The sequence below is a fragment of the Lipophrys pholis genome, assembly GCF_963383615.2.
Source record: "Lipophrys pholis genome assembly, chromosome: 8".
In the NCBI taxonomy this organism is placed as follows: domain Eukaryota; kingdom Metazoa; phylum Chordata; class Actinopteri; order Blenniiformes; family Blenniidae; genus Lipophrys; species Lipophrys pholis.
In genome coordinates this window covers 12,896,626-12,923,523 of record NC_137630.1, presented here as the reverse complement: position 1 = coordinate 12,923,523, position 26,898 = coordinate 12,896,626, and the positions used below count along the sequence as shown (strand labels likewise).

Below are 26,898 nucleotides of genomic sequence, written 5' to 3'. Positions count from 1 at the left end.
ACACACACAAGTGACGGTCGATCGCTGCATAAACAGATTTGCTCAGGTTGATATCTCCAACTTTTGAATCCGACTCCACGGAAAACTGGACAGTTTAAGAAGCCATGGGCTTTGACGTCACTGCTGGCCCAATTATAGCACGCTGAAACACTTTCCTTTCTCCCATTTGGATTCAAGCCACAAACCATGACAGAGTTGCAACTCAACTGGGATAAATTGGCATTTCATTCTATTTTAAATTACGTTGTACTTAAAACAATAATGACAAAGAGTTATTGAATTGCTTGGGGCTTTGAGCTGCCAAATGGTGAGGTTGGAGTTGTGCAGTGTTTCTTCCTCGTTAGGCTTGAAAACAAAGCAAACAAAAGCACAAAGGATAAAGAGCAACTTGCTCATTATCAGTTTGCCTCAGATGCCATCTATCATCTGAAAAGAAAGTGACTGGAAGGAAGGCGTTGCCAAATAGTAGCCCAGCTAAAATCACAATATAAAGTCAAACCTATAAAACATGTATACGAGGACCATAATAAACCAGAACAGCATATAATTAGGAAGATAAAACTCCAAGAAAAACAGCAACATGTCTGCCTCAGCATATTCTTAATGATACTTATAGTATTATTGCTTCGAGCTTGAGATATCTGTAAATTCTACAATCAGGATGCAAAGTAATAAAAGGCAGTTGTAGGTAAATAGACTTTAGCTGTATAATCTTTTTTTTTTTTTGCCATGTAACATGCTCACACACCTTCAGGGGTAACTACCCATGGGGTTAAATGAGGGATGACACCTCCAACATTGGGAGTAAAAAAACAGCAAATCGCTACCAACTACTGTCACAGCAGCCCATAATGGATAAATTCAGCTCAGTAATTTGGAAGTATATTGCTTTATAGAGAAAAAAAAACAAACAAAAAAACTTTTAGTCTGCGTGTACTGAATATTGTCCAACCCACCAGGTCATACAAAACACAACAGTGTGTCAGAGACTAAGCATCTATAATAGCCTGGAAATACTTATCGCACAATCTTTCCTTTGGGCAAAAAACAGCAATAAGATAAAGATAAAAGTTAGGAGAATCATGAGGCTGGCATATGGTCACACCAAATAAAGTAAAGCTTCAGCCTCATACACCTCAAGTTTATTCAGCACAGAAAAGATTAGACATACATGTGAACACATTTTATTTACATACAGTATATCAAGCCTTCACTGCCATACGTCACTCTGAAATATGTGCTCGAACTACGACAAAGGGACTTTTGGTATGATGCAACTGATGCTTTGTATCACTGAACCAACCAACCAACCAACCAACCAACCAACCAACCACTAAAGACATAATAATTGAGTTCCATGAGATACATGATGCAACACAAAGCAATGACTATGTTATGTCTGCTGGATTTACATATCGGAAACCGTTCTCTAACCTAATTTAGACAAAAACTCCTTTGGATTGTTATAATTTGAGGGTAATTTACTATCTCTATCGAAGATAAATGCTTTACTGTAGCATTTTGGAGGCGTAATTATACAAAACAAAATGAGAACACGCCTTAGAATTGCATAATTTCGATTTTTCCTTGATTAAAAAAAAAAAAAAAACACGATTTAGGCAGTATTTATGGATCTCTTTCTCTTTCATCTCAAAGCCAGCCTTGCTGACCGCAGGTCACCCCGTGCGCTCATTCCTCAACAGCAGCTCCGTGGCTGTATTTGTTTTACAGCCTGTGGAGTGACTCCAACCACATTAAATGAGGCGATAGCCAACGAATTTTACAGCCATTTATGGTATGTGGGTTGGAAGTGGAGCCAGGGCTGGAGCTGGCAGCCACAGAGAGACGGTGGAGCAGAGAACTACCTTCACCTCAAACACTTTGGTGGTTTTTGAAGTGTATTTGTGCATAATTTGCTGTTCTGTAAAACACGCCTCACCCCTATAGTGTGTGCCTTTCCCCACGGAGAGTAAATGAGTTATCTCAGCAGTGTTAGGTCTATTTAAGCTTTTATGAAGACGAATGAGGGGTGTTTGACTTCAAAACAGTTGAGGACAGTGTAAAAAATTCTCACGTGAGAGGATGGAGCGAAGGTAGAGATTTTCTTTAACCCAGAATACACAACAACTTAGTATCCAAGGACTACAGTGAATACAAACACCTGAAGGAGGTGGCCCAGGCCCAGAAACAAAGATGAGAGGAAGCTGAGGAAGTGCTGATCTGTTTCCAGCGGTACGTTTGGGCAGATAGAGCGTTTAAACCCCGGAGGAAGTAGGTCAAAGAAAACAGAGACACATACAAACCTCTCAGTCACGAGCTACAGGGCAGCAACACACTGAACTTCAAACAGGAAAATCAAACAAGACTGTGACAGCATGACAGTGATCGATCGACCCAGAAAATCCAGATACATTTCCTCTCAGCTCAAATTGGGTTTGAAGCAGCAAATGAGGCAGTAAAACTGCTGTTTTAAGCAAAAGGTTTGAGCACACTCGCTGAAATGATGGGTTGACATGCTTAAACTGTTTGCATTATCTTACTGGCTTCAATGAGCCACACAGTGGTGCAGTGGTTAGAACTGTTGCCTCACCATAACAAAACCCAGGGTTTGATTCTGGGCTTGAGGTCTTTCTCTTCCGGGTTCCCACTGTCTGCAAACATACACGTTTGATTAGGTTAGTGAAAGTGTTGTCAGCTGTCAGCTGGCGTTTTACCTATGGAGGCTTGGTTTTCAGATTATTTGTTGAATTCATTCCACTTTATGACCATAGCACAAACCAGTGACCAATCTCAAAACCTTATGAGGCAGGTGTGGAGCCGCAAATTATTTCTTGCTTTGATTGACTATACGAGATTTGGGCATTTGGCCGATCCACTGCAGTACATGCAAGTATTGGGCAGAGGGAGGACAAGTTTGAAAGTGGAGTTACAGTTGTACATTTAGATATATAAGAAAAAAAGTGGAGAACGAGCCTTGGCTGAGGTCTGTGCTCTTTCAGTGTCCTTCATGCTGATTCTGTTGATCGATTTCTGGCTCAAATCAAACCGATTACTGACTGCATGGTTTTGAAATGGTTACGGCTCTCACTGAGAATATATACCCAGATGGATGGATGGATGGTTGGATGGTTTGTATCAATGTGCACTTGGTGCTGCTTCACTTCACTTGCAGGATTGAGGAGGAGTAGCAGACGGCGTTCACCTTCAGCACACCCGGTAACTTTTCTGAAGCGGTGACAGCTGCCTGAGGCGAAGCTGACACCAAGAGCTACACCTTAAACACCCGACACAATTCTATCCGTATTTCATACTTAGGCTGTTACTGTCAGCTCCATTGTGTAGAAACGGTTGTAAAGGCCTTTCAGTCGCCCTCTGTTTTTGTGTGCGTGTAGGTGTTCGCTGTTTTCTTCTCCTGTGTAACTACAGCTTTTTACTCCGCACACTGAGCTATTTGTTGTTCATGTTTGCGTTACACATCTCCCTCAGTCTGAGAGCAGTGTATGCATGTCAGACCTGTCAGTGTCTGTCCTCGTTTAGGAGTCCATAGTTGCTGAAGCAGCATTTTATTATTTTTATTGATTTGGCGAGCCAGAAGTGTGTGTGTGTGTGCGTGCGTGCGTGCGTGTGTTACCTGTGGACCAAGCTTCTTGTCAGGTTTGTTGTTGGGTCGTGCGCCTCTTTTCTTCTGGGAGTTCTGTAACACAGACACACACATACAGTGTCATTAGTGAGATGTGACGGTGCATCGACTGAAACTGGTTCCCGTGAAATGAAGAATGAATTTGGTCTAAAAAAAAAAAGGAAGTGCAGAAAGGTGAGGAGACAGCCTGCAGTGAGAAAAAACAACTCTGTACAACTACAGGTATCCATTCTCATTTTCATTTGACACCAACATGCAGTTTTAAAACCCACAATATTTTGCTAACAACTTGTGACAGAACCACGACCCAGTCACGGCCATAACTTCACCTGGCAGCTGGTTTGGAAAACCAGATGATGAGCTGCCAGATTGTTTAACGACACAATGAAACCCATTTCAGTAAACATTTTGGCTTATATACATTGTTCGGAGAAAAGGTTTCCTTAATGAAACTGCCAGTGTTGCCAAGCCCACTAATTGCCACATTATATTGTGGGAAGTTTGCATGTTTTTCCTGGGAGTATGCTTTCGTTGTTTTCTGCCCTTCCTCCAATCTCAGAAAGTATATACCCCACCTCCCAATGACCACACCTTAGAGAACGCAGGTAAAGAAGATGGAGTGATTGTAATTTCTTGTGTTTATGTTCTCCACAAGAAAAAAGTGTCAGGACAATCTGCTTGTTTTTAAATATTCTCATGATATGATAATTTCTTTCCACTGGTCTGATTCGGCTCACAGTGGTATAATAAAGACTTGATTGCTCATGCACTGATAACGGACAGTTCAGTAAATTTATTAATTCTATTGTTTTTGAAGTGAGAAGATTCTTTATTCAGAGCAAATCTACACCTTTAAATTCTTAGGATAACTTCAATGAAAATACTTGTGATAGAACTTCATTGCTGTTCATTTTTTTGTGTTCTGCTTTAACCTTCATTCAGCCTACATCTACAGCAACAAAGTTAGATTTAATTTCAGTAATGTAAGTAAATCATCCAGGAGCGCAGCTCGCTCCAGAGCCATAAAATAGATCCCCAACCACAAAGTTACACACCCACACATATACTAGGTACTTCATATGATACACATCCTCCTCATCCTGGGCTGCGCGCTACACATCGTTGCAATTGGCGATGCTGATCATTCCCATGGCGACTTTAATCACCGCAGCAACATCAGATAAGAGCGTGGCATTACAGCTGAGCGGTACAAGAGCAAGAACGGAGACAAGCAAACAGAGGGACCCATCAGCCTCTGTTCATCCAAGTATCTGCCCAGTGCATTACACTCTCATTAATCACCACGCTTACTTCTTTTTTGCGCGCGCACACACACACACACACACACACACACACACACACACACACACACACACACACACACACACACACACACACACACACACACACACACACACACACACACACACACACACACACACACACACACACACACACACACACACACACACACACACACACACACACACACACACACACACACACACACACACACACACACACACACACACACACACAGGACAGACGCTGCAGTACAAGTAGCTAAGCTCATCTGGCTCAGTTGGTTTCTATGGAAACAAGCTACTCTCTGCAACCAACCACTGACAACAAAAGAAAAAACTGGAGGGATGGATGGAAGGAAAAGGTAGGAGAGGACAACAGATATGAAGTAACTCATCCTAAGGTCATTCTCTTGCATTTCACTGTAACATTGCCTGACGCCAGAATGTAAATTTACCACATTGGAAGTCAACTGAATTGAAAGAAAAAGAAAAAAAAAAAAAACAGCATTTCCACAATCAAGCGCAAAAGCTTCTATAAATATTTCCAGGTGTTACGCAGTGCAGCCTCAGCACAGAGGGGATTTGCTTATTTGTCAAATTATTCCTTTCCTTTCCTCTCTGTCACTCTTCCCTCTTATCACATATTTCCATTCCTTCATCGTCTTTGCCTTCTTATTCATTCTCTCTTCTACCTACCCCCCCCAACCCCCCCTTCCCCGCCCGCCCGCCCTTTCATCTCGTGCCCTCCTGCCTCATCCCTCTATGGACTTTTCATCCCTCTTCTCCCTGTCCTCCCCTGACTCCCCCATTGCCCCCAACATCAGTGTCCCAACCCACTGTAAGAGCAGTTTATCAAGCTGCAAATAGTCTATTAATGGCTCTAAAGTCAATATGCCGTCCTGATAATGGAGGCATTGATTCTGGCTGTAGGATGAACAGACGTCGGAGCGGTTGGATCGGGCTTTTAGCGGGGCTGCGCTCCAATTGCAGAGGGGGTTTGGGGGCATGTTTGTGGAAAAATGATGAAAATGGATTCATGCCTGACTCTCGGGAGGGAGCTCGTGACTCTGAATATCACACATCGCTTCATCTGCATGAGCTGGCTGATCCAACAAACGATGAAAATAGGCATTAGGAGGGTGAGTGATGTGACATCTCCTCTGAAGAGCAACTCCTATAATACCAGGGCAGCAATGGAAACCTTTGCTAGTAGAGACATTTTCACAAGGAGAAGAAAAAGACCATCAACTAAAATAAATGCATCGTTTCAGTCTATTTCGATACACCAACATACTGTATATTTGGTGTTCTTTTCAGGGATCCCATCGAGTCATGCCTAGAACAATAGTAAAACTCATAAACCTGCAATTTTAGATGACGCCACATAAGATGTAGAGATTACTGATGTTTCGCAATACAATTGGCTGGTATAAGGGTTACATAATGGGTTTCTTTCTACTTTAAGAGCTAATTTGATCTAGCTGAGTTTACACTGTAAAAAAATGACCTGCCCACCTTTTAAACAAGTTCAAACAAGCCATTTCTCAAACCTTCAGAAAGAAAGAAACAGAGCCACCTCAAAATACAGTGTAATCCCATTCAGTAAGAAGCCATGCGTCATTTTATTCGTTCAGGCTAAAGGGAATTACATGAGGAATGTTATTCATTCTTCCTGGTGAGCAACATTGCCCATTGTTTGTTGATGAGCACTGCCAATGCCAGTTACCTGAACTGTTAACAGTTACTGCACTACATTGTGATGCATTCAAAATCTGCTTTGTGGTCAGTTCCACGCCTGGATTCACCCAAGTGTAAAGAACATAACTTGGCATGCTTTTGGAAAAAGAAAAAAAAAGAAAAGAAAAAGATGCTGATTGCCCCATCCACCAGTCAGTCTCAACCTCCTCAGACTGTGTCTCACTGACTGTTCTCATTGTGAAACACAGAACAGCAGCAGAAACTGGCAATTAGACGCCAAGGCCATAAAATACTGGCACAGCTTGTCAAACTCTTGCCCAAACTGATCATCATCAGCACTGAAATGTGTCTGAGTTGCTTCGTATTAAACGTTGCCTCGACGGGCAACGAGCTGCCTGAGCTGTCATTTCAACAGCTGAAATGGGAAACCACTGCTTCCAGCTGAAAATTCAGAAGAGTGGCATTCTAATGGATAATGATATCTTTTGATAAAGTGTTGCATTGTGCACTTCTGCCCAGTTTCACTGAGCAAGCAAAATATGATCAACACCTTGGAAATGCTTCACAAAGTTCATTATCTGTGAGGCGGGGACTCGCATGTTGTGACCAGAGCCTGCTTCTCATGTTTCTGAGCCTGTAGGTCTACAGTTACACCACAGATAAGATAACAAGCTGACTTCCATGTTATCTGATAACATATTAAACAGCTTATGACTGCCTCCCGTGTTTCTCCAGCAAGCACCACAGGTTTCTGTCTGGATTTATCTCACTATCTTCTGCAGCAGAAGCGCAGATGGGTGGACTTGAACAAGCGCTTGGAGAAAAGATGACAGAGGCAGAAAGAGAAATGGAGAGAGAGAGAGAGAGAGAGAGAGAGAGAGAGAGAGAGAGAGAGAGAGAGAGAGAGAGAGAGAGAGAGAGAGAGAGAGAGAGAGACAGGTAGAGAGAGAGGTAGAAAATGAAAGGCATAGATACATTTTCAAACACCAAAATGGACTGAAGGAAACAGATCAGGTATGGGAGGCAGCGACATGTCAGTGACTGAGGTACAGATAACAACAATGACGGCAGGCCCAGGGAAAGAAGGGGAGAGCGAAAGAGAGATAACTTGTCATTCCTCGGTCATGGATGAGGAGTCACAGCGGTCTAAACTCTCCTCCTTCCAATCCAATCTGATCTCTGGTTCAACCAGCCGTGACATACCAAGCGACTGAGGTTAGTCTGGACAGAGAATAATGCTGACAAGACGATAGAAAGACGGGATAACCCAAGAAAAGTGACAAAAATGTCATTTAAAAAAAAAGGGGGGGGGGGGGGGGGGCGTGGTGGTAATTTAACTGGAAACAAATGATGAAACAATGAATTAAGACAGTGAGAACTCAGTGAGGATTCTTGAAAAAAAACAGAATGAAATGAATGCAAACCAAGACATGAATTTTGTTTGAAAAGCTAAAAACAAACAGGAAACAAAAACAGACTGACATGAACATTCAAAACTGCTTCATTGAGACTGTAGTTCCACAGACCGCGCTGAAAAAAATGTCAGTTGTTTTTTTTAGTATCCCGACATGGTTTTTAAGCAGAAATGGTTTTAACAGCCTCGTCAGGTTACGGCCCGTCAAACAGGTTAACTGACAATAGATGAGATTGCTCCCTGAGCACAGGAGCGGAAGAGAGAGGAAGCAGCACGGAAATCAGATTTGCTTTCGGCGTACAGAGAGCCTACCGGCGTACCAGGAGCAACCAGCCATGAAATCCTGAGAGTGACACAGCAGCAAGGAAAAACTTCAAGTTTGAAATCGACTCTAAGAATATAAATCAAGCTGACTGACTGTGCATCTACTTTCTTTGTTACTTTCAAAAGCCAAGGACATTTTATCACGTTATTCTTTTTACTTAGGAAACTGAGGTTATTTGAATTCACTTTGTCAGACTTTCAAAGGGCGGCTCAAACTGGTCAAAAGACTTCTCTCCAAGTATTCTTTATACTACATTCATTCACTGATCACCTGTGACCAGCAGCTGTCTATTTATCAAAGTTTGCACAAGCATTTTTGTATTCATTTGCATGCTTGTACACACATACTTGGAGTGTGAAAGCACACCTTTTATGTTTGGTCAGATTAAAGTAATCTATGACATGACCGTTCTGTCAGTGTGGTACTTTTGCAAGTATGAATGCTGACATGCAAACAGTGGAAATCTCTCAACATTTGGCCAAAGCTGTTTAAAAAGCAAGTCTCATTCTGCTTGTCAACAAACTCTAGTTTGACTCTGGGAATGTGAACATGGCACAGGCTGGTGATGTCCAACTGGACCAAACACAAGACATGACCACTTTCTTAAATGCTTCTTCATTGCAGGTAATCTTCTTTGTGGATGATGCTTGTGCACATATTCTTGGGATAATCTAACTTGTATTGTGTTATTTTTTAGCTCCAGCATGCAGCGTTGTTGGAAAAGTTTTATAAAAGGATATATGTCACACAAGTTGGTTTCAATCTTCTGTTTCAATGGTAAAAAGATGAGAATGAAAAGGCAGTTCTGCTTCAATCAAAAGTCACCGAGCAATCGCCATCTGTCACACTGACACTTGTCAGAAGCAACCAATCAACAGAGCATCAACGTAACACTGACTGTTGCCATAAAGGACTAACAAGGGCAGCAGTAGCTGCAAAACTTCAGAAATAGGGTCGTGAGTAGGATCCTCATGTTTGCAATATGTGACCTGTGTCACTGGTGCGTTGATAAGCTTGGTCGCCAAATTAATGAAGGGATTGACCAATCTGTTTTTATTCAATGAAGAGGTATCAAACAAATGTGTTTCAAAGGATCACAAAGTTGACTCTGAAGTGCTTGGACTTCCTGGGTTCTCCAGTACACGTATAAACAAAGTTGTTTCCATGCAGTTGACCAGGTCATAATAATCCTAATTTGGGCTCTATCCTATGTCGCATTAATGCGCGTTTCACAAACTATCAGTTTATTACTATGAGTGAAAAGTTTGAGCACGACATAGTGTCATTTTAAGCGCCATGATACTAGAGTGCCAAGACTTTAGCAGAAAACCGACACTAAAACCGAGTGTTGTTCAGTTACCTTTATGCACTGCTCACTGAGGTAATTGGAAATTTTCGACAGGGAAAATCTGACATCACATATCTCTCTCTCTCCAAAAAAAAATAAAATCTGCTCCTTCAGTGTTTACCCTAAGCTACCCTTTCAGCAAAAAATTAAAAAAAATTCCGTTGAGGGCATAAATTAGATCAGGCTGCTGGATTAGTGAGAAAGTGCACATGTACGTATGGAAGCAGGTTTCTGGGAACGAAATTGATTTATTTGATGTGTGTGGCGCAACAGACTCACACAGACACACAGTGATACACACTCTCCTGGCAGACGAGGGGCCAGTCTCGGTGTGAGAGAACAGGACACTCGTGTCTCATCATTACCATCACTGCCCCTGCCTCCCCTTCATCACACATACTGGAACAAAGCTCCGTCACATCGGGGCACACAATGGGTTGCATAACCGAGTTGTGAGTCTGTGTGTCTACGGTAAAGATGGACAGTCGTTAGGAGGAGTGAAAAAGGGACAATTAGACAAAACTATCATCCATCCCACTACATACTAACAAAGCATAGCAGAAATAAACAGGCGATAATTCCTGTTTTCTTTATGGAGGGACTCGTGCTCTCATTCAGAATCACATCTCATTGAGTTTTCATTACCACGGAAAATCTGGCCCTTTGTTGAAACTACAAGCAGAAATGGCTGTTTGTAATGTCGTGAACGGATCCTAACAACATGTTTATTCTCAGTCACACTTGATGGCCGATTTCACCTAATTCCTGGGATGCAAATGCAGCGTTAAGCAGCTCTCTCCGTAAGTAAAGCAGCTCGCAGCATAACGGAGCAGAGCAGATAAGACGCGAGCAACACCAGAGTTCTCCCCAAATCCCCAGACTGCTCAGCTCATTACTACACACCCGCGCTGTTTTTGACGCTCTGCAGTGGCTCTCACACTTCAACACACATTTTGTGAAAACATTATAACACCCTGCTATTGCTGAATTAGGAAAATAATCAACCCATTTGCTGTTGATGCTTCGAGCACCGAGCTCCCTTAGTATGCCGCTGTGCTGTTTGTAATCCTGTACTGAGAATCGGAGACGAAATAAATGGGAGCATTTTACCTCATGATCCTGATAATCTCAACCAGCCCGGTGGTTTTTCATAAAAGTTCAGCAGGTTGTACCTCACCATAACTATTAAGCCGACTGTGTTGCTGTATTGGAGATATTTGGCAGCGTTGTTTTCAGCAGAGTCAATAAATATGATACAACTACCAACATTAAAAGGTCGAGTCTATGAGTCTTCTGCTCTGATACACTTTCAGACAAATTCAGGTAAAATTATGTTATTTTGTTTGGACAAACTGCTGACTCTTCATCTTGAGGGTTGAAGAAACATGCTTGCCGCTAAATACACAGCTGGACATTCATCAAGCCTTCTGTCTTTCATTATCCGTCATTCTTTAATTTATTTTATTTCTTTGAAAAGCACTATGAATTGTCCTTTGTTTGAATGGTGCTCTATGAATACATTAGCCTTGCCTTGCAAGTGTAATTATGTACGTATCCAGGAAGCTTACAGATGTGGAGCAAACTGAGCAGTACCACTGATGACCTGTACGGGCAGTGTCAAGCAGTATAGGTCATGTTAGACCAGCAGAATCAGCAAAGAAGACAACAGAACAATCCCTTCGAAGTGAGACTGTGGGTACGTCCGAATTGTCCCTCCTAACTCCTTAACTATCGACTTTACCTTAACCCCGTGAATGACATCACGGGGTTAAGGAAAGGTGTTAGGAGGCTTCCGAAAGTCGTTAGTGAAAGGCGATCAGGTTAGTGTGGCAGTCGGACAGCACTTTCACTTAGTGACGTCATAATAATGCGACGGCGGCGCAAGTTAGTGACGTCTGCCGTGGTGGGGAAAGAACTACAAGTTTCCAAAAATGGACTACAAAAAGAACACTTGGGTTTTATAGGATTTAAAGTTGTTCAAGGCAGATTATTGCTTTGGTAACTTACATAATCTGCTCCCTTTTTCCGACATTGTGAGTTTTCCTGAACGCTCAGATGAGCGGGTCCCTTTAAACGTAGTCGCCGCAAGGAATTGTGGGACAGCATGAGCTCGCCTCCTTTGCGAAAGGATGCATCAGTGGTTCCTAAGCTAAAGGAGTTGTACTGTACAACATGAATTTCATAAACTTGTGTACTGATACAACATACGTCAAAACACAAGAATAAAAACGTTGCCTTGTATATCATTGTCATACATCATTGTTGCCTTCAGGTAATAAATCAACACAGCTAACAGAAAATTGATCCGTTGATGGAGGATGTTATCTTGCGACTTTCTTAATGTGAAGCAGGTTGAGTATTACCTTCCTGGAGAAAAGAGAAGTAAGCACAAAACGGCCTTTGAGCAAGGCACCTAAACACCCGTGGCAGCCCACTGCTCCGAGCAAGTGTCATAAAGCAACTAAGAATAGGATGGGTCAAATGTAGAGCAATATTCTCCAAAATGGGGTAAATAAAGTAACTTATCCTGAATTGTAGCAACTCATAACATAATAAAGGCTTACTATGTAATAAAATCATAAGTGCGTAATGTAACAACATTTTTGGGCATAACGTAGCAAAATACCATTGCCACATTTTGCGATGATGATTTCATCCCATTATAAACTTTTACTACATTGAATTCATTACATTATGAGTTGCTACATATGTCTGCATGTAAAAAATGTCACTGTGGTTGTATATAATGAATTTGTGTCTTTTATGGCATTTTAAAGGTTTCAAATTTCATTTGCGCCAGCTGTAATAACAAGACATCTGTTCTCTTACCATTTATGGAGGAATGGTGTTACCATATTCAAGTTTAATATACTTTTACCGCAGCTGTAACTTTTTAATGTGATGGTACCAGTTTTACAGTGGACACGCTTCCTGACACAGTTGGGGTCCACATTGGGATATGAACCAGCAAACGTCCGGGGACAGGCTTCTTAATGTGACACAGAGTTGCCGTGAAAAGATGTTGATGGAGAAGTTTTAAATGGAAAAGTCCATGCCAGTAGTTAGTCATGACTCTCATCCTGTGAAGCGACTCTCAGAAAAACAAAACCGTGTGAGAAAGAAAACTTTGTGTGGAGGTTTGGACTGGTTCAGGATGGGTGAGTCTTCCACATCCATTAAACTGACTCATTACCTCCAGGGACACACAGCTCCCATGAAGGTGAACGAATTGTCCCTTGAAGGCGGAAACCCTCTTCCGACAACGCCTACATCAGAAAATTTGTTCGAGAAAAGAAAACCACGAAAGAAACATCTGGAAAGTAATTAGCTGATGTCAGTAGGAACTTTCTGGTCAGATACGAAACAAAGCCGCCTTTCTCTCTCGTGTCCACCCAGACACTGACAGCTACTGCACGCCCTCATACTCCGACACAGATATCTGCTGTGTTCACTGTACTGCGGGAAAACCCTGAGGACCGCGGGGAAGAGAGTTGGAGAGAACATCAGCTCAAACAGGAGGGAGAAGGAAAGATGAGGTGAAAAGTGAAGGCAGGAGATGAATGAGAATGTGACTGAACGGCTTCATGGTGAAAAGAGGAAATGTGAGAAACTGCAGTGTGCAGACACAGAGGAGGAGGAGGCGGCGGCGATATTTTGAATGAAAAATATTAATGATTTCTCGTTGGTGTCTGCGAGATTGGGTCATGACCCCAGCTGACTGACACAAACAGTGATACATATCAGGTATGATGCAGTGGGAAAATTAAACTGTGGAGGTTCAGACTATATTAATGATCTGTACACTTTTATGTAAAAGCTCTTTCAGTGTTTCTACTGTGATTTTTGGAAAACTGATCCTGATGCTGTAATGCAACTTTTATCTCCAGTAAAGTTCCCCATGAGAGACAGACAAAAAGACACAAACTGCTTCAAACAATCATCACATAAATATATAGTGAAAGTAAAAATCACAGTCGGCAGGTGAACTTCAGCTCCATATATACGAGACATTAGTAAATGCTGCACAATTAATTACCAAATACCAAAATCCATGTGGCGTAGTTATCTTCATTTACTTTGATTGAATCAAATCTTTACTCATCTGCACAGATTTCACAAGTGTTCTCTTTATTCCAAAAAAGGTAACACTCAAACAGACCTTGTGATTGAAGATCAAGATTTACTCTTTTCAGTTTGGGTTTATTCAATTTGAACAGAATCTTAAAAAAATAAAATAGCTTTGTAGAAACAACCTGACCTCGTCTTTAAGTTTAATGTAAGCTATGCCACAGCTGAAAGTACATACATTTTCCTTCCGCCTCCCAGATGGATTTTGCTGTCAAACATCCATGTTAATCAATCTACAAAAGGCTTTAATAACACTCTGCGATATAAACCAGGCGGGTGGAGAATTATTCACTGATTTCTGTTAAATCACCTGAAGCAAAGCTGCTGTGCTCCCTTCACCCGCCCTGAACACTCCTCCAGCCAGGAGAGCTGCGATATGGAGACGGCCAGCTGGAAGAGCTTATTGTTTTTAACAAAAAGTCCCACCTTTATCTGTTGCCGAATTTGGTGCAAATTACCAATGACACAATGTATCACAAGGGCAATTCAGCTCACATCCGCTCGAGTGTATCAGCGTTACTAAAGCCAATTGGCTGAATGGTCAATTAGCATTGTATTAGCATAGCATTAGTACGGTAACAAAGAGCTGAGAGGCTGATGGATGGGAAGGATATGATGCTCAGAATCTGGTGGACTAGACTGTACGGAGAGAAAGGCCAGACTCTCTTCACGGTTTACTTTGTCTCATGAAGAAACACACACACGCGCGCACAGTAAGACAGGAAATCAAAGGATGAACAAACAAGTGGGGAGAGGAGGGAAAGCCAAATTAAAAAAAACAAAAAAAAAATGAAAGAAAGGACAAGGGAGAAGGAGGAGCGTAGAAAGGAGGATCTGCAGTTCTTTGTTACTAGAACCACAGTTCACTTGCAGCCTCTTCCATTTGAGAAAAATGCATGAACAAGTGTGTGTGTATTTGTGCGTGTGAGTACTGTATCTCCAGACACTCCACTTAATAAGGCAGTGTGTTAGTAGGTGACCTTGCGCAAATGAACTCTTTAAGAGTTGAAGTCCACAGGGCTGACTTCAATGCCTTAAACTGGAATGAATTATTCATATGTGTACTGGGTGTGTGTATCTGTAATCAGCTTCTCTCACCCTCTTCATCCCTCCATCCCACCGTACGTTCTCAGGGTCCTACTGCCCCTCCATACCTTCATTTAAGAGCAAACAGTTGCATTAAATATACAAGCTGACTAGTTTCTGTTTGTCCGTTGCAACTGTATTTGCCTTTTTTATTACACTAAACCAATCATCCTCACTGCTTAACGTCTGAGTAACTTCAATTCCCAGCGGAATATTTCCTCAGGAAGATATTTGATTTGGGAAATATCTAAATATGAAGAAACTGCTGTATCAACACAAAAGCTTACTGCAACCACTTGTTGTAAAAGCCCAGTGGAGTCGGGCCATGGCCGCCAGCAGATTGCAGCAACAAGGATTTGTTCAAATTGTATTGCTCAACTGGATTTGTATCTGGAAAACTCAACAGTTAATCATCTGTTTATTTTTTCCATTTAATAGAAAGCATCTGCAGTGATGTGGATCTCGGACATCAGACATCAATAGATTCATTTTTGATTGTCTGACCTCCTCCAGTCTGAGGAGCAGCGAGCGGAGGATGCCGCAGCCCCCGCCTCCGAACAAACGCTTCGGCAACCGTGGACCATAATAGGTTGCCGTGGTGACGGATTTTGCAGCCTGTCGCCAAGGCATCCCCGTTGGCAACACAATAATGGAGAGACAGAAAGAGTGAGAGGAAGAAGGAGAAGGGGGGGAGCAGGATGGAGGGGAACGGATGAATGATAAGAGGGTCAGAAGTGAAGAGGAGGAGGAGAATGATGGAAGGAGGAGGAGGAAAGGAGAGGAAGGAAGGTGTATTGGGACAAATCCAAAACAAAGAAAGTGAAGGAAGCACAGACCCTTCAAAAGGCTGTCAGGCTTCAATCAGGACTGATGACTACAAATCTCCTCCGGTCCTCCTCAGCACTCGTTTTTATCTGGTATTGTTTTCATTAATGGCATAAAAGTAATTTGCACGTCTCTTCTGAGTGTGATCAGGGGAAGCAATTCATAAACATCACGGACTGAAATTCAAGCCTGTGTATCAAGTGTAAGGATAAGAACCCAGACATGAAGGGAGAGTGTGGACTGGAGAAAGCAATGCCTGCACTGCATCATCATGAACCTGAAGTACTTTTAATACAATTGTCATGACATTTTTGTTGTTTCTCATTAAACAATGATGGCATGATGGGAAAAAAACCCAACTCAATATAATGAGGATTTTATTGCAGGCTGGAAGATTTTTCACTCGGACTTTGCAGAAAAAACAATATCCCCTTTGTGTATGTAATTGGAAATAATGTATGAATAGCTCTTCCCATGCAAGGCAACGCGAAACAAACATGAACATGATTGACTGTTTAATATTACGGCACAATCTGTAAACATGGAGAGCGTCTGCTCCTCTCTGGAGCTCCAGATTATATGTTTAGGGAATATTTTTAGAAGTACGGCTCAAGCTGCTTCATGGTTCAGCAGAAAAACACAAAGCAGAAGTTTTTTGATCAGAAAAGACATTTTGAAAATAAAGCATTTGAATTTGAAAGTCAAAAATCCACCAGATCAGATTAAAATGTTTTCAAACAGAGCTACAACCTCGCACAAGAGAGGCGGTGATGAGAGTGCAGCAAAAATATCCAGGCTGTGATTTGCGGGGAGGAACACAACTCCCTCTGGTGTGTGTATTGCTCTTTTGACTTAATTATTACCAAGGGAAAGAAAAGTTTATCTCCTCTGTACAATGAGTAAAGCTATTGCTCCTTTAATTTCTATCCCACTCCTCCTTCCTCGAATACAATATCCCTCCTGAATTACCAGAGATCTCACTTTGTAACCGTTGCTGATTTGATGCTTAAGATAGTTTCAAGGTGTGGTCGGCTTATTGTTTGCATGTCAGGTTAAGCTGAGGTCCCTTATGTTTGACACCACTGGTCTAAGGGTTGGGAGCATCAATAGCTTGCTGCAATGACCCCTCACATTGGCTCAGGGTTTCTACATTTCTGGTTATCTGATGCAAAAAAGCATGTTTCAGTCTTTTGGATTCACAAAAACACGATATTTTGGTCTAAATTAGGAGCTCCATGACCAGTGTTTATCCACTGCCTGCCCCCAGACATTATAAGTGTCGCAGTCATGATCTGTTGTAATTAAATCAAGTCAAAGTTGTTTGCTTCCTGTTTTGAATAACGCCCAATCCTGATGTTTTGTGGTTAAACAAGGGTTAACCATCTTCCGGCCCCCTCTTCCTCCTCCTCTCTTTCAGGCACCTGAGCTGCCAGCAAATGTTACAGAGTCACAGAGAGACACCATATGCCGACGAGAACACAAAGATACACATACACACACGCTTCTCCACCAACACAGAGGGCGTCCATCTGGTGCGTGTGACAAGAGGAAGTCCCAGCAAACCACAGCGCAGTGCCCGGTTAGCGCCGATAAATATAGAGCATCATCTGCAGTTAACACCTTGCTGCTCTCCTGCAGCCCGTCCCTCTGTTAAGAGGACGAGCCATCTCACGAGATAAAACCAAAGCTAACCTTCTGTTACTAATGGCCGAGATTAGAAATGGTCAGGGAGGCAGAGCTGTGATGACAAGGAGAAGTAAAAATAACACATTAATTCATAACTCAAGGGTAACTGCATAAAAAATGTACCAGGATCAATACTATTTTCACCTCTTATTTATTTTACTAGAGTTATTTAATAGTGTCTGAGAGTGATCTGATTCAAACGTGTATGTGGCACACTTAAAGAGATGATGTTCCAAACCCTGTGCTGAAAAATATGAAATACTTGTTGGCAAATGAATCATTTCTGTATAGAGTAAATTGTTTTGAAATGTTTCTGGGTTAAAACACTTTATCATTAAAAGTCATCAGGCTGAACTAAACCATAAGCGACATTTTATGAGGTTTACAAAACCTCCAGAGGTAACGCAAGCATATGTTCTTTAAATTCTCCCTCACACATCAATATGACCTCCATATGGCCGGCAGCTTCTTGATAAGCACTTCTCACGTCCCTTAATTAGCCCGCGTATCTTGTCACGTGCGGCTTCACCACTGACAACCCAAACACACACACGTACACACGAGTCGGCGGCGAGCTGGTAGCCCATCAAAACATACAGTGTGAGTGTGTGTGTATGTTGGAGAGAGAGTGAAGTGGAGCGTGTGTGACAGGTTGACTGGGATGCCCAGTAATTGGCAACGTGAACTGCATCAAATAGTGTGTGTGTGTATGTGTATGTGTATGTGTGTGTGTGTGTGTGTGTGTGTGTGTGTGTGTGTGTGTGTGTGTGTGTGTGTGTGTGTGTGTGTGTGTGTGTGTGTGTGTGTGTGTGTGTGTTCCTTTCGTCATTCATTCAGACATTGAAACAAACGCAGCGGAATATATTAAAGCTGTGTTGCGATATTGTAATTATGATAACATCATAACGGTTGGATGACAAAAAAGACTTGTTAAAAGACAAGTCAAACACTTTGCACGTTATGAGTGGAAGCAGAACGAACAGCACTGATTGTGCGAGGGCAATTTAACAGAGGGTCTCTCATACGTTATGTCACGGTGGAAGCCCTCAGGAAACCTTTGTGTGTTTTATGAAAGCAGGCGAAAGTGAAGCTCTTTGTGCGGTGAATAATACCAGCCTGTTTGATCTCCATGACAGCAGAACAAAGCCCGGCTCTGATGGACATGTCGGGGCTCTGGTGACCTTTAGGGAGGCCTGACAGTTCAAACACTGGGACAAAGAGCAAACACAGACACCACATGCAGGGATAAAAGAGATATTAGTATGATTACCGAAAGGAACTGCTGAGACTGCCGGCAGGCTCCAGTGAGTTCTGGCTGACTATTGGTTGTGATTACTACAGATGGAAAAGGAGCTGGCCAGTTACAACCTGGAGAATACACACTTAATATTCCCCTTTGTTAGCGAGGATAGACTGGATGAATAGAGTTTTTGCACAAATTGTTACATTTGGGAATATTACGCTCACCTTTGTGTCTTTGTGGAACAATAATAGGGCACAAGTCTTATATTAGTCCATCATGCAGGAGTTTATTCAGATTCATTACTGCATGTGCATCTGTGCATAAAATACATGGGCAAATCCCTAGAACACATTACAGCTTAACTCCACCAGCAGAGCAGTGCTGCCACGTTTATGTCAAGTTTTGAGTTTTTAAATTCTTGCTTTATAAGGCTTTTCCTCTAATTGATGTATGTAGTCTATGTGTAGAAACACAGAAAATTTGATTTTTGCATGAATCTTTGCACACAGCATGCCGCCATAGCAGCTGAGACACATCATCCCTTAAAAGTGCCAGAGATTTCCTGCGTTTGTCGACAGACATTAAACACAACGCTCGTCTCGCAGCCTCTGTGTTTATTCCCCGTGTCTTCTCTTCCCATCATTCCCTCCATCGGAGTCGCGTAATCCCGGCTATCAGCAGCTGTGGCAGGAAATCAAACAGGATATGACAGGCTGATTGGAGCCGTAACCTCTGCCTCGGAGGAGAAAGAGGAGCTGTGACCTCGTCCTGTCTCCCAATAATAAGTCTGCCAGTGGGAACAGCAGAAAACCTGGCACTGCGCATCGATGTGGCTGTGTGGATACACTGCATGTTTTACAATCAGCAGAATAATTAAGAAGTCAGATCATCTATTGATCAATTAAGCAGCAATAAAACTGAAATCCTTCTCATTGGCACCAAGTCCACTTTATCCAAAACCAGCAGCTTCTCTATCAATATTGACAACTCCTCCGTTTCACCCTCCCCCCAGGTTAAGAGTCTGGGCGTCATCCTCGACAGCATTCTATCGTTCCAATCTCACATCAATAACATTACCCGGTCTGCCTACTTCCGTCTACTAAACATCCATCGTCTCCACCCCCCCCCCCCACTGCCGCCATCCTAGTCCACAGCCTCATCACTTCCCGCCTGGATTACTGTGACTCTCTCCTCTTTGGCCTCCCTCTCAAATCCCTTCACAAACTGCAACTGGTCCAGAATTCAGCTGCCCGCATCATCACTCGCACTCCCTCCCCCAACCACATCACTCCCGTCCTCCAACAGCAAAATAAAAACATTAAAGTATTCAATTCAAAATCCTTCTGTTAACATTCAAGGCCATTCACAACCTCGCCCCCTCCATATCTGTCTGATCTCCTCCATATTTCCACTCCCTCCCGTTCCCTCAGATCCTCTTTCTCCATTCACCTGTCTGTCTCCTCCGCCCGTCTCACCACCATGGGGAGCAGAGCCTTCAGCCGCTCTGCTCCCCGTCTCTTGAACTCATTACCTCCTCAACTGAGAAACCTGGATTCCCCCACTTCAAATCAGAACTCAAAACACATCTTTTCAAAACTGCTTATTCCATATGATGCCAACAGCCCTGTGCCTTGTGTTGTTTTCACTGTTGTTTTCACTGCTTTAATACACTGTTTTAACCAATTGGAAGGTGTCCTTGAGTGCCAAGAAAGGTGCCTTGAAATAAAATGTATTATTATTATCATCATCATCATCATCTTCCTTCTTCAGTCCTCATCATAGATATGATATCAACTTATAAAGCATTATTCCTTCATAGCATATTGTTCACACTGTTTCTATTTTACCATCTTTTGACTTGTTTTTTCCCAGCCTTCATCCCCAAAAAAACCTCACATTCGGGCGGATTTTAATTCGTTATTTGCAAATGTATGCAATTTATTGGCGTTTCCATTCTGCTAACTGACTCCAGGCCAGATGGAGTAAAACTCCAAATGACAATAAGAATGAAGTACCCCTTACGGAACTTCAATCGCGCTTGACACTGTGTTTTTAATTACATCCCAAACGAAGGAAGCAGACATTCTCCACGTGGCACAGTTTGACCCAATTGTGCTCACTTACAGGCAGCTGTGACCTGATTATTTTGGCTGAAGTGAGTATCACAGATGCTAATGCAGGCACAAACAAACAGAGAAGAATTTAAAATATCAGCTGCGAATTAAAAGGAGGAGCTTAATGTGCTTTTAACGGGCGGGCTTATCGACCTGCTGCCCCGCGGAAGTTATTACAAGGCAGTGGGATGCGCCAGGAATGGACAAGCCCCCTGATGGCAGATAAGCAACTCTAATGAACAAGAAGATCATCATGTGGTGCTGCTAAGGTTTTATTATGTGGCTGTTACTGTCTGCAAGGCAGATTTCCCCCCCGAGACAATAAACTTTAAAGCTGCATGTAAATTACAAGTGTAAGGAGAGGGAGAAGGAGGAGGAAGAGGAAGAGGAAGGAAAAATTCAACTGAACAACACTTTAAAAAAATATGGAAAGATGGAAAGCCTTGCTAGAATAAACAATTTCCTCATCAACGTTTTACACAACAATTTAAACCAGAGAACTGACAAGCTATGCTACAGCTCCAGGGATATTGAACTCATTTTTACATGCTCCCCACACAGCTGTCACACAAAGAAAATATAGAATCAATTTATGTCATGAACATAAACTATGAGAGCATGAGAGCAGAAAGTCCACAGATCATGAGGATATACACGAGACTATAAGAGTATATATGTATAAAATCGGCTCATCACCCACAAATTCTGTTTAAAATGTGTGTTGTCTGATTAAGTTTGCATGTGTTCATCTATTTACTAAATATATAAAATTTTAACTATGATGTCTGGATATATTCCAGATTTAGTGAAAATGCATTGTTTGTTAGGGCTCTCTATTATACTAGGGCCTCCAGTGGGTGCTGTTGTTTGTGTTTGTAATGAAACCACACACACAATATGCTACAAATACTAACAATGATGAGTACACAGACACTCTTAGAGACAGACAATGAAGTTAGATTGCTCTAGGTGACAACTAGAAAACTAAAACTACCAAGTACTAAAGGAGAATATGGACTGGGCCTCATGACAATCCATTGTTGTTTTAATCCACCTACTCGTGCATGTGCATGTGAACTATTTACTACGGTCGTGGTGCGTATGCGCAGTAGAAGTGTTTCTCGCATTTCCACGGAGATAAGAGTCTGAGCGTTTTCCAAAAGTTGTATTTTCAGTGGCTCTGAGCACTATTGTCGTATAAAGGTCCTGATGAAGACACAGAGACCTTTCCAGGCCTAAACAAACCACAGCAGTGGAGGGTCTTTGCTTCAAGAACCATGCACTCAGCTCCTACATTTAAAGGCCAGCGTGTCTCCCTCTGCGATAAATTACTCCGGTGAAGCCTCTGGCAGGGATACAGAGCCGGGAAAAGGAAAACACACACACACACACACACACACACACACACACACACACACACACACACACACACACACACACACACACACACACACACACACACACACACACACACACACACCACACACCACACACCACACACCACACACCACACACACCACACACCACACACACCACACACCACACACACACACACACACACACACACACACACACACACACACACACACACACTGAGCCACTTCGCTCTGCTCCGCTGCGCCGGTCAGATCTGGGCTGGGACCGACTGGGAGGCAGCCATTAATTTCTGACCTCAGTTGGACAAAATAACATGAACGTGCTTTACTGAGCCCTCAAAAAACTGCACGGAAGAAATCACTGGAGTGCTGAGGGCCACCCAAAGATAACTCAGGGAGTGAAATTACTGGCAAACGCTCATAAATCCTGACACCAGCTGGCCTGTCGGTGCTTATGAGCCAATTTAACATGCAGCCAACTATCGTCCTCACTTGTGCACTGATCAATAAACTTCAAAGGGCTCACAGAAATATAAGCATGTGGAACCGAAGTACAGTGAGATCGTTTAGGGCGTGCTCATACTTGGCAGGTCTGGGTTTGTTTAAAACAAACTCCGGTATGATTGCTCTGTTAGTGTTAATGTCGCCGTTCATATCCTGATCTGCTCGACACCAGTCTGACTCATGTCAAAATTGTTTAACTAACCCAAACACCTTACTTGACATGCTTTCAGAGGAGCAATATCTCTGCAGCAGAGGCATTAATGCCACTATTTTCATTAAATATGCCATGAAGCAACCCAGTTACTGTTTACATTGGTATGACTGCAGTTGGGTCCCTAATGAGGATGAGTCGGCCAAACGATTAACTGTCAGACGTGAACACGTTTAGAATCAAGTACGCAGAAGCTCTATTTCTACTCGTTTACGGTTAACACAGGTTTTCCCCCCAGACTACACTGACAAAACAAATAAAAACTAAATAAAATGATTTTGATATGGTAGTTAGATTTCTTACTTCACAGCAGAAAAACTTGCCGAGGACCATTCCAAATTAGGTTTGCATGGTTGACCTCAGCCTACCTGCTCAAAACATGTGTGTGTGAGGGGTGTTTATGTTACATCTGTGATGAATCATCCACTCCTGTGGATTTCTAGGTTTTGGTCCCTTAAAGTCTTGGTCTTGTCTTGGTCTCAGGTTAGGTGGTCTTGATGACAATGCTAATTATCAGCTCGGACTTTTACTGCGAAGATGTGCAGATGAGTTGTTTACTCCCTATTTTTTCTATCATTATTTATTACCATGTCCTCTGCGTTATGATGAGTGAAATTCCCATATAAAGCACTGCTACATATGGAACCTGCCACGGTGGGCGTTTGATAGTAGTTTTTTCCCATTATAATTACATATGGTCCGAGTCCAGGCTTGTGCTGCTGCTGTGGGCGATGTTTGTGCTAATTATGAGAAAGCCTATTTAAAGGAGCATTCAGAAGTAGGCCATTTATATTCAATCTGACATGATTAGTAAGAGGATTGCTCATCAATGCTTCCAACAGGTTTATTTTGGTTTCAGTATTTACACTAAGCTTCCACCTCACACTGAAGACCGCCTCTGGTGATGGTGATAGTGGCTTTCTCTGCAGGGACAGACTCACATGAAGCTAATGATCTGTAACAGGAGTGAACATTGGCCATTTAACCAGTGACGCTCTGGCCTTGTGGTCAGCAGTATTGTCACTATTCCCCTGCATTATCAGTGCAAATGGCTCACCTTGGTGATACAGGACATTTGGGGAAACAGAGATTGTCTGGTCCGTGCTATTCACCAGGAGGATGTTCTGTTCTGTTACTCGAAAAGGACAAACCTTCAGTAAACTGACCTTCACAATAGGACACTTTCAAAGGGTTTGCCTCACATTCAAACCCACGCCAGGCAATTTCACTTGCTGCAAGCTGCTCCTGTTTGAAAAGGTTTTGATGTGCAGCCTACAAATCTTATGAGGCGGTGTCACTAAAGTGCATCCAATAAACTTGTGTCTGCCAGCCAAGTCACTCTCTAACACTTTATTCTTTACTTAAAAGAGGCAGAAACTGCAATGTTGGCCCAGGTTTCCAGCTTGGGTCTCAAAACACTCAGCATTTTATGCATGTGAAACTCAGTGCTTTTTAATTCTCGACACCTATTACTTAAACAGCCGTATTGTAAGTAAATAAAGTAAATACTTTCGTCAATTCTGCTTTTTGACACTATGATAAATCCAAATCTGTCTCCTTGCAACAATATCTAGTTTCTAGCGCCTGTATTTCATTCTATTTCATAGTTTATTGTATACATTTTTTTGCCGGGAAGCTGTGTTTAATACTGCTATTAACAACCAAATTATGTCCAGGACACAAAACACATCACACACAACAATTTCACATCAGAGTTCAGAGCTCTCTGTGACTCTTAAATTGCTCGCACTAATGAGCTACACCAGTTCATGGGAAGCAGAAGCCATTACTGTTTACATAACTCTTCCTCACATTTAAATGAGTTACTTATCATTGGCGCAGATGCGTGTCCACCAATCTACTTTGTCCTTGACCAAGGAACCAAACGGCCACACTCCCTTCATTAATTACTTTGAATAAAAATTCTCTGCAATATAAAATATCACAGTCTCTTTGCTTGCTAATAGATTCTTCTATCAGCTAAAACCACACAGTATGGTCACGGCCTCCTGATAAAATGGTGCTCCCTATAATGGTATACCGACGTCCTCTACTATCATACAAAAGGACAGAGATAAATCTCCTTTACTGTAGGATTACATGGTAATCCACTCCACCAAACAGCCCACTCTTCATATGTGTGCTTCACCATATTTCTGCGTTTCACTTGATCTCACCGCACTGACCCTGCTGCCGTATTTTTGACTTAAGCTCCACACCTATATCATGTCAATCTCACTTCTCCTGAACACCTGTAGCGTTTTGTTGCCTTCCATTATCTTACCCTGCTTCATCACATCTCCAATGTCGCTTCAGGTCAATGACTGACAATGATTCTGTGAATATCAGGCTGCAGCTTTACTGAGTCCAAAAGACAAAGAAAACCAGCGATACTGCTTGTAGCATTATTGTTGCAGCGCTAAATTTATAACAGTGTGGTGACAGCTCTCGCCCTCTGCTGCACAACAACAGGCATTTTTAGGTTGTAAATGCAGAAGATCATAAATAACCTGTTTATTTCCTCTGAGAATCTGCATCTTTGGGCCTTGGGGAACACAATTAAAATGTCTTGAGGACATGTTTTTACCACAGATTTTATAGATTCACTGTGGGAGAAAGGCACCAAGTATGAAAACTTCCTAAAGCAGGGACATAAAGTTCAACCCAGATACTTTTGAAAACAAAAATGCAATGTATAAAGCGGCCTAAAGGTCAGTCCTCGAAGTTAATCTTCTACTCTTTGCATTGTGACTCCCACATTTTACTAATCCCCAAATATAACACTGGAGCTGAATGTAAAGAGAGGAATCCTTCCTGATAAGAATTTTGCTGTGCATTATCCATAGCTTACTGCAGCAATTCAACTAAGTTTAAATTGGTTATTTACAGTAAAACCAAGCTAGAAATACCCAAGATTGAATCTGAAGTTTACTGCTGCACCCAATGCCCATGCAATAGGTTTTTGAAAACGCTGCCTGTGGCACCTGATACCTCTTATATACAATATCTGGAGATCAGTCCCTCAGGTCAGGCAGTAACAGAGCCGCTTTTTGCTCCCTATTCCTCTTTCATGACCCCTTATTCCTCCCTTCTCCTCCCGCTCCTTCGCCTCCACAGTCACTTGTTAACGCAGGGACCCTTGAAGCCACTTTTCTCTTCAGCCACTTACACAATCAGTCTCTCCACCGCTGCTGCCCGGGCCCTCACATAATAATCTCTCTATTTCTATCTTTTTCAGCCAGTCAGTCAGTGTGTGATTACATTAGAGCTCCTCTGCTCAGGCCAGTTCCAGATACCCACTGCTCCATTCTGCCCCATTAACCAGCCACTGATTGTTTCTGCATTGGGTGACTGGGTAAGCCTCACGACTGCGCTGTAAGTGAATTATCACAACCGCTCACGGAGAAATAAACACATGAAAGCCACTATCATGAAAATATAATGACAGCTTACCGGTACAGTTGAAATGCATCCCAACGGCATTGGAAATGTAACAAGTTTATTGGGAAGTTTGGGGTTTGCTGGATCTGCCAGTTTCACATACGGTATAAAAACCTGGTTTAAAATTCACCTGTTGCATTTGATAAACATCCATCTTTCTTCACCGACCACCCAGGGGACAAATCTGAGGTGAATAGGTGAAGGACGGATTCACCCTGAACAGGTTCACAGTCCAACAGTGAGAGCCAACAATGCAAGCAATTGAGAGTAAATAATGCGAGTACTGTACCTGCCCAAAAAAACTACACACAGGAAAAAAGTGCAAATTCTGGAAATAAAGGTACAGGAAAAAACTAACTGAATTTATTATATGTAATTGTTTCTGTTTCAAAGCCCATGTACAAGATCTATGCAAATCAAATACAGCTTTTTAATTAGCAATTTCGTATCTGTGATATTTAAAATCACCTTTGCTGGGATGTTATGGCATCACTCATCTGCATGTAGAACCTCGTCATGTATGAAGGACTAAACGTTCCAAAATTAAATAAATAA

The 26,898-nt window shown here is 42.3% G+C and overlaps 1 protein-coding gene across 1 annotated transcript in view; it reads right to left on the bottom strand.

Moving 5' to 3' along the window:
- The window catches only part of mtcl2 (microtubule crosslinking factor 2), a gene marked incomplete at its 5' end in the record, with an annotated part of 91,954 nt that overhangs the window by 24,707 nt on the left and 40,349 nt on the right, over positions 1 to 26,898 (bottom strand). The window contains one exon of the mRNA XM_080470031.1: positions 3,632 to 3,694. Coding sequence (XP_080326157.1) covers positions 3,632 to 3,694 — 63 coding nt within the window. The remainder of the gene's footprint in view (positions 1 to 3,631; positions 3,695 to 26,898) is intronic.